Source organism: Lathamus discolor, chromosome 6 (genome assembly GCF_037157495.1).
Source record: "Lathamus discolor isolate bLatDis1 chromosome 6, bLatDis1.hap1, whole genome shotgun sequence".
Taxonomy (NCBI): Eukaryota; Metazoa; Chordata; class Aves; order Psittaciformes; family Psittacidae; genus Lathamus; species Lathamus discolor.
In genome coordinates this window covers 49,851,751-49,863,130 of record NC_088889.1, presented here as the reverse complement: position 1 = coordinate 49,863,130, position 11,380 = coordinate 49,851,751, and the positions used below count along the sequence as shown (strand labels likewise).

At 40.5% G+C, this 11,380-nt stretch overlaps 1 protein-coding gene across 1 annotated transcript; it reads left to right on the top strand.

Moving 5' to 3' along the window:
- Nucleotides 1–76: 76 nt before the first annotated feature.
- ERH (ERH mRNA splicing and mitosis factor) lies at nt 77–8,116 on the top strand. The gene is made up of 4 exons (XM_065686767.1): nt 77–185; nt 3,685–3,772; nt 4,917–5,037; nt 7,625–8,116. Exons 1-4 carry the CDS (start codon nt 183–185, stop codon nt 7,725–7,727), a joined length of 315 nt encoding a protein of 104 aa, XP_065542839.1. The 5' UTR covers nt 77–182; the 3' UTR covers nt 7,728–8,116.
- Nucleotides 8,117–11,380: the final 3,264 nt, after the last annotated feature.

Genomic DNA, 11,380 nt, shown 5'->3' with positions numbered 1-11,380 from the left:
CCTGCCGAGGCCGCCCGCTCCCAGCATCCTCAGCGCCACCCCCGCCCCGCAGGCGGCCTGCGTGCGCGTGCGCAGGCTGCCACGGTCAGCCGTTGGCGCGGCGCTTCCGGCGAGCGCGGGGGCTTGTGGGGGAATCGTCGCGCGCCTCTTGTCCACGGCGGTGCTGAGCAGCGGGAGCCGTGATGGTGAGCGTGAGGGCCGGCGGCGGGGCTGGCTCGGCGGCCAGCGGAGCCTCGCCTGGCCGCGGCCGCGGGGCGCCGCCACCCGGGGTGCTTCCTTTCCCCGCCTGGGGCAACGAGGGGGTCGCCGGAGCCGTGGGCGGGAAGGCGCGGCGGGCAACGGGGGAGGCCGCGGCCGCCTCTCCGGGCCCGAGCTGAGGGTGCCCCGCCGCCGGCAGGGTTTCTCCGGTACAACGGCCCGTTGCTCCCAGGCAAGGAGGAGATGGCGGAAACGCCCGCCCTGGCGTGGAGCGGGTTTGCCCGGGATCCTCGGCCCCGTCCCAGGGCGGCTCTGGGAGCGCAGCTCTTCCCGGCGAGCGCTGTCCTCGCAAATGCCTACCTTAAATGGCTAATTCGCGTTAACTGGGGAGGTTTCTGCCCGTGCTGCTTTCCTGGCTCTTTCCCAGCCCTTGGAGGAGGGAAAGGCGGTGACTTGCGCTGGTGGGCTGCTTGAATATCACGCTAAACCAGAAAGGCCTACCAGTCGCAATAGGTTATTGCATTCATCTAATAAATTTGAATATGTCGAAGCAAGTTGTTGCCTGCGGTGGAAGGGCGGCTGCTTCTGGGTTTGCAGCAAACTTCTGCATCTGTCTGGCACTTGCTCAAAAGCAGTTAGTTCCTACTAGGGAGAGCAGCCACAAGCCCTGGCCCCTGTTGTCCAGCGTGGAATCATGTGACCATCAAACCTTAAACCACTTTTTCTGCCTTGCAGAAGTAACTGAAAGGCATTTATTTGTGTGCAATATACTACTTGTTTTTGCATCACTGCATATCTTGTAACACTTGTTTTCTTTGTTTTATTTTGGGTTTTTTTTTTGGTGGGGGGGTTGTTTTTTTCCTACTTTATTGTTGATTGCAGTTGGTGGAAGCCTCTTTGCACGGATGCTGTCTAGCTCCTGCTGGTTTGACTGCCAGCAGTGCCTTACCCATTTCTACACATTTGTGTCTTCAGTAACTGGAGCACTTTTTAACGTACTCTTTAGAGTTTCAAAATTATTGTGGTATAAACCATGTGGTATCGCATTCAGTGACCTGCTTAACAGGAGCCAACACAACTCTGCTTTTAAAGAAAATGCAAGAATGCCCAACATATGCCATCATAATAATAAGAGTCTGTACTGGGCTGTTCCAGACAACCTGGTCCTAACACCTGAAGGTTTATGGACCTTCCCTTGTTTTAGTTTTCTTATGCCCAAAGGAAGAGATTATAGTTATTAATCACACTGATTTTTGCCCTGTTATCTAGCTACATATTCAGTAGGACAGGTAATAGTTGGAGGAAACTTCTCTCAGGCTTCTGAACAAGTCACTTTTTTTTTACTTTTAGGAGAGAAGGAGAAGTTTGATCAAAACTTTTTTTTTTCCCCTCCCATAAATGAAATAATGGGAAGTTCCCAAAGAAATGTTTGAGATGTAATGCAGTAATTTTATAATATGATGGCCACAGTGGCATTTGTTTCAGTAATTTCCACACTAGTATTGGGTAAGGATATTGTAAACTGCCTGAAGTGATAAAAAAGCCAGAAACCCAAATAATTTCTGCTGTAAATTTATGAAAGAACTGTCTTATGTGTCTGGCTCACCTCTTTTTTTTTAATTATTTTCCTGTAATCTGATTGCTGGGATAATTTCAGAATATATATGTTCATTTAACACTCAAAGACTGGGAGGAATAGTCTGGATATTTATAGGCCAGAAAACCTAAAATTATTCCGCAGCAAGATACCGAGAGACAAAGTACAAAACTTACTCAGTTATCAAACAATTCAGTTTTAGCTGTGCTCTCTTAGGTTTTGTCAGGCAAGTAGAACTTTTTCTTAATACTGAATTTTGTTAAAAGAGATGAGTGTGTGTTTGCAAGACATTCTGATGCAAAAAGTCACACTGACCGAACTGGCACCTGACACCTCATCCAGTTGTTAGTTAATCAGAGATTCTTAGTCATATGCTCCCAAGAAGTCAGAATTGTAGGTGCTGGAACCAAGCCTTGTCATCAGTGACCAGCAAGTAACAATGATAGTGCTGGGAAAAGTATTTTATAATAAAATTTGGCAGTCATTTAGACTCGCTGATAGGACGTACCTTTTCAAGCACAATGCACTTAGGAACAGGCAGCTACCAGCCCGCCTTGGGAAATTCCTTTCAAATCTGGCATCCTCTGGCATACATGAAAGTGAACTGCCTTTCATGATCTAGTCTTCTTTGTGTGATTTTTGTTGCAGTGTGTAGCTCTGAATTCCCCTCTTTTTCCATTTCTGGTTGGGAAAAGTCTTGCTGTGTAACTTTCTAACTTTTTACTGAGTTTCTCCAAGTGTCCTTCTGTCATGTTATTTAAGACAGAATTTAAAGAGCTTAAAACTGTTCCAAGTGTGGGAACACTCTATCATGGTGCAATGATGATACATGGTATCCGGGTAAATCCTAGCATTTGCCATTTTTCTGTCGCTGCACTTGAACACTGAACTGGTATCCTCACCAGTACGTCCAAAGTGTGGGTCAGGATTAATTTAAGCTAAATAATACACGAAGGCATTTGTTTCCAGTGTGTCCTACTCCGCAGTTACCTCCATGAATATTGCATGTTGTGTGCTCACCTCATATATTAGCATTGAAAATGTAGCACTGGAAATGGTGTTTTGTAGTGTGCTTGCAAACTTTCCATGCTGTGTAACCTGTTAATTAGATCACAGATTGTGTACACTTCAAAAGTCTTTCTTGTTCTTTGCTCAAATTATTTGCTGTAGCCAAGTGAAAATTATTACAGAAATAAAGCAAGCCACAGACTGTACAACCATCTAAGTCTTTCCTGCAGAAGAGCAAGCCTACAGATCCTGACATTTGAAACCGTTATCTGTGCCATAATTGCTGTTTCAGTAGACTCACTGAAGTATGAAAAATCAGTGCATCTGTTTTGCAGGAAATCATCTTGAATACTAAGTGTGGTATTGTTGTATAATTTGCATTCCCCTGAAGTGAAATGAATAACTCAAAATAGTAATTTCTGTTAAAATCTTTAAGGAGAGACTGATGATAAAGTTAAGTTGGATTCCTTCCTTGCTCTTTAATTGGGGTGTTTTAAATCATACTAATAGCTTGCATTTAGAATGGAATAAGTAAGTGCGCTAATGGCATGGCTTTTATGGATTGACTTTATTGCTTTGCTTTTGCATTTAAATAGAAATTACCATTTCTGTGATACCTTTTTCAGCACAGTAGCTGCTTTCTCGGTAATTTTAGACATTTTAAAGTTATGTAAGGATTGATAGGAACGAAAAGTTTCTAACACAGCTTATATGAACAGTAAGTGCTTTTGGAAAATGCCTGTGTCCTTGATTGCTAGTTCAGTGTTCTAATATTATGCTTCTTTTTAATGCTTCATCCAGATAAATAACTTAATTCAAACAAAAAAATCATTCAGATTTTGCAAGTAACCTGTTTTCTTGGCGTTTCTTTTGTTTTTCAGTCTCACACAATTCTACTTGTCCAGCCTACCAAGAGGCCAGAAGGCAGAACATATGCTGATTATGAATCGGTGAATGAGTGCATGGAAGGTGGGTGCAGACATGGTAGTCAAAACTGTTGTTAAAACCCCATGTTGACATATTCCCAAACTTAGTAAAAAAATAAGTTGCGTTTATGTTTTCCCAAGGTAATTAAAAAAAAAAGAAAAAGTAAAAATTTCTCATTATTTTAGTTTACTAATGTTTTAGCAAACTAAAAGTTAGTTATTTTTAATTTCTAAAACTTCATTTTTACATTAAGTGTCTCTGTTTGATTTAACTAGATGGAACTACATTCAATTTGTGAGAGTAGGCAATATTCTTGGTGGGGTCATGTAGCAGACTTCCCTGAATGCAATTCTTGCTAATTTTTGTGCTAGCCATGTAAAGGAAAGGTTGCTACTGGAAATAATATATAAAATCAAAGTGTGTGTGCAATTGATACATAATTTGCAGCCTTGTAGCATATATGCCAGAGAAAAAGTCCTGTGTGACTTTGAGACACACAGTGAGCTAGGAAAGAAGATTGAGATGTTACAGCTGTATGATTTAAATGTGGACATTTACTTCACATTAAAAATTCTAGTTCAGAAAGTTTTGCCAGGCAAACAAAAGCGTAATAAAGACCATGTAAAGCCTCTGTGCTCACTTCCATGATATGTTCTTCTCAAATGCATCTGAATTATTTATGGGTTAGCTTAAATAAAACTGATCTAAATTCATCTACAGGCTTGTGCTATCACTCTTACCTCAGAATCCCTATTTGACTCTTTCATCAAGAATTATCTTTCTTCTGAGATTTGAGTAGCTGTATGTGATACTAGTTTTTCTCTCAGGTTTTTGTACAGCAGGAATATATGGTGCAATTGCTGTCTTAAATTTACCAGATGGAATTTCATGTTTCCATTGGAGCTTACTACATGGAAAGTTACATCTTTGACAGAACTAAAACTTTTCCCTCTTGATGATGACAATGCTTCTTTCTATGCCTCTTACCTGATTTTATAGTATTATGTTTCCATGCAAATAGCTAAAACAAAAGCATTTCAAATCCCCAGAATCCGCGTAAGATGGTTATGACTCTGTTTTCATGGTAATCATCTCTAAACTTTCCTGATATTTGTGGTTCAATAGCTGAAGAAGTTTCAGCAAGTAACAGGTGTGGTTTTTTAACGTTGCTCTTGTTTCTCTGTAGGAGTCTGTAAAATGTATGAAGAGCATCTGAAGAGAATGAATCCAAACAGTCCATCCATTACATATGATATCAGCCAGTTGTTTGACTTCATTGATGACTTGGCAGACCTCAGCTGTCTTGTGTAAGTTGAGTTGTATATATAAGCCATTTCAGTGGCTTAAAGAAGTCAGAAATCTTCCATCTAAACTTTTACATGTTCTCTGTGAAATCTGGTGGGATTCTGGGTGGTGTGTGCAGTAACTGTAAGGCAGCAGTATTGCAGCTGGCGTGTCATGTTGACCACACCAATTAACTACATTGGAATGAAGCATCTGTAAAGACAGCTTAGAAACTGACAGTTCCACTTGGATTTTAGTCACATTGAAGCTTCCTGCATTTCAAATACTGAAATCCAGCAGTTGAATACAACCATATAAGTTATTTATTTATGCTAGAATCTGTTTGAATTTGGGCTGTATCTGCAGTTGGTCCGATTCTTACGGAAGCAGAACGATTACAGAATTTTATTCAGCTTAAGGCTGTACTAGTGGTATGGTAGAAGTCTACAGAAGTGCATGCAGCCAGCTGTTTATTTTGATCTAGATACAGCAGGATGGAAGTTTTTGTAAATCCTAGTGAAGTGATCTGTTCCTGACAGACCAGTCCTTCAGAGAGCCATAGCTAATTATTTTAACTGTTCTTGTGAATGTTAGCTCCAGTTCTCATCTGCATTTTAAAGTTATGAGCAAAGGTGGTCTTGTGTACTTTCAATTCTGACTGCCCTGTAAAATCAGATGTTAAATTTCCGTAGTCAAAACACAACATTGTGAAAAAAATCACTTGATCCAGATCATGAGTACTTTCCACACCATACATTTCAAGGTAACAGTTTGATATGACAGTGATACTAACCACAAAAATTCCATAGGAATAAGGATACAAATCTCATATTTAAGTAACAAAAGACTATAGTGTTAGGCTTAATTATTATTTATTTATATAATTATCTATAATTACAGCTCCGTTTGAAACCCCAGTGCAAGTACTTGTGTAGATGCACAGTGAACAGCCTTTGCCAGTTAATACATTTAAAATAAAAGGCTATTGAAAAGCACCAGAACTGAGCATCAGTTTGCTTTCCTTTGCATTCTGATGTATAGAACCTTATGTTACTGGTAGTGACTTATAAATGGCATTTAACAATGTTTTCAGTAGAATAAGTAAAACAGGGTTAGTTTCTGCAGTTACTTTTCCCTAGACATTCTGCCATGGTTGATCTTCAGGTTTCGAAGCACTGGGCTGACACAGTTTGAAAGACACTTTGTTTTAATTTATCTAACAGACTGAAGCTCGCTGCTTTCTCCAGTGAGTAGTAACTGTTTCCTAGTAATATTCTGCCTTTCTTAATTAGGCTTGTAAACTCATTATCCTGCCAATTCTACTTCAGCTTATAGTTTTCCACCAGATGGCACACATAGCACATAGCATACCAGGCATACCTTGTGTACATGAAGATTTCTAAAGTAACTGCTATCTGTTCTTGTGGTATTATGAATGGATTGGTATGGGGACATAAATCAATAACTTTTGTGAAACTAACATTTCTTACACTGCACTGGAAATGCTACTAACTATTACTATATCAATATATACTGAAAGTTTCTATGGCCTTGAACCAGTCATTCTGGGTTTTAAGTAACAAGGTTTTCTTAGAAACAGTATGCTTAGGGATTTTTTCTTTAGGCAAGAACTGTAATTTGTTGAACTGTAATTTGAGTTAACTCTGGATTTTTATTTAGCTTCTTACCAATGAAATCTCAACCTTCTTATCTCGTTAGAAATACATATACCAAGATTTAAAAACTGAGTAGGACTTGAGTAGTTCTTGAAGTATACAGTGAAAATACCACCTTCATCAAAAAAACATTCAACTTCAACAGCTAAGGGGAAAAAGGGGGCATGAATCTACACAGATAACTTCACACAGTTCGCTTTCACTTTTGGTCTAATTAGGCTTCAATTCAACAGTGTCTTGAGTAACTGAGTTCTCTGGCCCTGGCAAGAAATCTTGCTGGTGAACTACTCTTATCAACTATCCCTGAGTAGCAAAGAAAATGAGTCTGTGGGCTCTTGTTTTCAATTTGCTTTTTATGAAGTGACCTTGTTTGATAAAGGTAAGCTTGCCGTCACTGCAGCTGGTAAGAATCGTTTGTCATCCATCCGTGAGTCTATCTTTGCTCCTGAAAAACTGTAGTTTTCACAAAATTCCAAGTGCTAGTGGAACACTTGAAAGCTTACATGAACACTTGCCTGAAGTAGTATTGGAAAAGTGCTTGGCTTGTTAAGACAAATTGGATCATTTCCTGGTGGAACTATTCTTCATTCTGAGCTCAGAAATACTAAGGTGCTCTATTTGTTGCCCCCCATAAGCAGTTATATTCAGGAATTAAAATGTGAACATGCTGAGAACCAGGCACTCAATAGTCCTTGGGGCATCTAGTTTTATTTCAGGTTCTTACTGATTTGCTGGGTGACTGGTTTATTTTTAGCAAACAGGATAAATCTGTTTGATAAGCTACAATTCCCATCTTCTTCTGATATTACTTGTGTTCTGCACACAGCTTTCTGCTTCATACACTTGAGGATGCTTAATTGTTTTGTGAAGTTCTTCTGGTAAATGTACTACAGAGCAGATGAATACTACAAGTGGGTTTTTTTTTCCTTTCTAGTTACCGTGCTGATACTCAGACATACCAACCATACAATAAAGACTGGATAAAGGAGAAGATCTACGTCCTCCTCCGCAGGCAGGCCCAGCAAGCCAGCAAATAATGGGGGCACCATCATTACCTGGGTTTGGGGGAGGGCTTGGACAACAGGTGTGTACAGAGTGTAGTAGTGAACGTTTTGTATTATAGTCATCCTGTTGCCATCTTACTTAACTCTTTAGCCAGGACTGAGTGTATTAGAGATGCAAGAATTTTGTTGGGCTTGACTTTTTTTCAGTGTAAATGGAGAAGAAAGTGTAACATCTTCAGTAGAGTTTTAATTTGTTTTTTTCCTCTCACTAGCTGATGGTCCTACCTTATTTGAACCCCGAGGGCTGTTCACATTGTACTTTGCCACATTCACTGTATGTGCCCTTCGGGTGGGTTTTCCAACATTCAGTTATGTCCTCGAGACAGTCCTAATGGGGAATAAAAAAATACCCTTTCGTTAAACTTGAGTGCTGAATTTTGTGGGTTTTGCCAAACAATAAATTAAATCTTTCTTGCCTGTTTGCCAGGGAATCAGGGCTCACAAGGTTACGGTTAGCTGAACCAACAGTTGTTTGCTCTATTACAGAATGGCTCGAAGTCTGCCCTGCCAGACTTTAACTTCTCTGGCCTTATCTTGACTACTGTCTTTCCTGGGGATTTTTGGGAAGCACAGCAACCCTCTTGCACTCTAAGCTTGATCTTTGTAAGAGGCATTTGTAGTCAGGTGTGTCTGCTCTGGGATAGGTGATGTATAAGAGCAGGCTGAATGTATCACACCACAGACCCCATGAACTAGTCTACTTCCAACCTTCCCCTGAGAAAGGTATAGTCAAATTGTTTTGATGAGGATCTGCCCCAAGCTGTGTTTTCTCTTTAGAAAGGATAAGGACTTAACTGTTTGCATGCACTGCAAAATTATGTCTGACACTTGGTACCTTGAATGCTGATATCTTTATAGTTTTGCTGTACTGAAAAAGCTTGGACTGGAGGACATGTTAGACCGAAACACCACAGCACATAGAAAAACAAAGCTGACTTGGTACTTTGTGCCTTTGCATTAGTCCAGAGTTTTCCTGCTATAGGTACAGATTGGAGTCTTCGACTGTACAGGTATACTCAACCAGGATTAACCAGTTGCAGGATTAACAGGGTAACATTCTCTACAGTATTGTAAATGGGGATAAAGAGTAGAATCCAAACACCTAGTATGTCACTTTGTGGAAATACTTAATTTATTTTTTTTAGCTCATTTGTAAAGAAAGCCTAGCTTCCATCCAGTGAGACATATGAGCCTTCATCCATTTGCTAGGATTATAGAGCAAGTGAGGTACTTGCCTGACTTCTACTTGGCTTGTGGAGCCATGAACCATGCTGCATCTTTTCTAGTCATGGAATAGGCAAGTCGTCACATAGTCACTGGACTGCCTGCTACCGATTTCAAGTTGGGGCATGACCAGAATGGTACAACTCATTTCTTGGCATGGCTGCTCACTATGTAAATAGTAAGGTGAAGTTCTGTGATCTGGCTGAGCTGATCTAACAGTTCAGTGCTGTTGAAAAGCATAATGCTACTTCACACTATGTACAAAGAAGACACTGAGTGTTGGGGAAGAAGAGAGTAAGACTGCCAAGCAGCAGCAACAAGCAGAGGCTTTGAGAATAAGGTCAAGCATGTTAGGTGCTGCTGTAGAAAATGGTAGATAAATTGTTATATATAAAGGACGAGTTTATGTACTGTTACATGCTCCTGCCCATCAGTAATGTACTGTGCCAGGGGGTAATCCCACTAGGATTAGATTTTGCATTGTATTTGACACCACAGTAATAACAGGATTAGTTTCTTATAGGAATCCCACTCTGCAGCCTCTTTCAGTATGCTGAAGCGGGATTGTGAAAAGCAAAAATTGAGTTTGCATTCCTGCTTTGAGGGTGAAATAAGCTGGGGAGTTAAAATACTTGTCTACAGCTTCTTCCATCATCACATTCTTTTAAAATAGACTGAAATCATGACATCCATCACAGTACATCATAAGCACAGCAGGAAAGCAGCATTCCCATTGCTATATCAGCCTGTTTTCATGCTTAACACCACTGTCACATGCATTGGGGAAAAACAAAAGCATAAATAGTACCAAGGCCACCTTGTTATATTTCTTAGTAACTAATATATGTGCTTGGAAGAACCGGAAGATTTTTCACTTGCATTAGAAATCAGTAAGAAAGTTTCAAGATTGCTGGTTGTGATCCCGTTTCCGTATGCCAAGCATTGTGCTCGCTTGTGATGCACTGAAAGCAAGGATGCTTCTTAAGATGACTTGCTCTCAAGAGGCAGGAGGGGAATGCTCCAGCTACTTTGCTTTAGAGTATACAGTTACGTACATTTGCAATTCCCGCTGAGTAATGGCCCGATTGTACTGAAACTTAGCTATGCTGAAAACTCAAAACAACCCATCAAGAAAGCTAATAAACAGAAAAATCCAGGGCAGCTGGATTACAAGTACAAAGTAATTTCAAGCTCCTGTTTTTCAGCTGCTATGAAACTGTTAAGTTTCATAGACCATGCTAGACCATGGGGAGCACTGAAACAAATAAAATATACATTCTTTGTCTTACTGTTATCATGGGAGAGGGAGAGTATTTGGGAAACCAGGGAGCATAATTTATCAGTTCTCCAGCAGGAGATGGGGGGTGGCTAAGGCTAGTAGTAACAGTCTCAGATTCTCTGAGACTGAGTGTCTGAGTTGCTTACCTTTGGTACCCACTGCCTTGAAATCTGAGTGTATTAACTTCAGCATTTCTCTCAATAAAATGATAGATAACTTGTACTACCTCTGCATAAACTGCAAGAGTAAATCTGTTGAAATAGAAGAATACTTTTGAACTCTGCCATATAAGTCAATTTTCTCAGGTTTTCTACACTGAATGTTGTCTGTTACAATCTGACTTAGTGTTGGCTGGATATAACGTACCATTCACTGAAACAGCCGGGGAGTGAATTTGCCACTAAAATACAATGAATGGAGATGTTTGGGTTTGTGTAGTACAAGGCAGCTCTCTATTCTGACCATTAATAAATGGTTCATTCTCACTGTGTCTGAAAAGGACTAAAGTTAAAGTAAGACCCATCTGGATTCATTACAGGGAAATGTCGGATTCTAGCACTTAGTTTTGTCATTACTGTAATCTGAACTACATGTGTACAAACAGTTTATCTGGATGATGTTTGGGCACAGCTCCAATTTATAGGTTTTATTCCTACTGTTTCTGCTGAGATTGCATACTGCACGCAAGTAAAACTTGCATGTTGCATATACCAGCTCAGTGCCATCCTTGGTGGAGTATTAGCAAGGGTTTTGTTACCACTTACACACACCCTAGTTGACCTGCCCTTGCAACTCCTGCGTTGTCTCCGTAGTCCTTCCAACTAAGACTGTTCCTACATACTGTCATCTTTGCATCAGCGTTCAGTGACATACACACAGCTTCTGGAACTCTGTGTACCTGCTGCATGCCTTGTGTTTGTGCCATGTAAGTCAACAAGATCTGGAGAAGGAAAAAAATTGAGCTGTGTACTTAAGAGGCTGTGTTTTTGGGCTGCCACTAGCTAAATATGACACTTGTATGGCCCAGATCTCTAGTGCACCACTGCTTCTATCTAATCTAGTGTGTTTAATTCCTGTTCAGGGAGTTCCTGCGTCATGCCATTGACTGTGCAGGAAACAGGCT

Excerpts from the sequence above, each read along its gene's own strand:
- ERH (XM_065686767.1), top strand. Across the intron at positions 3,773-4,916 it reads GGTGAATGAGTGCATGGAAG|GAGTCTGTAAAATGTATGAA; the intron begins GTGGGTGCAGAC and ends GTTTCTCTGTAG. Across the intron at positions 5,038-7,624 it reads GCAGACCTCAGCTGTCTTGT|TTACCGTGCTGATACTCAGA; the intron begins GTAAGTTGAGTT and ends TTTCCTTTCTAG.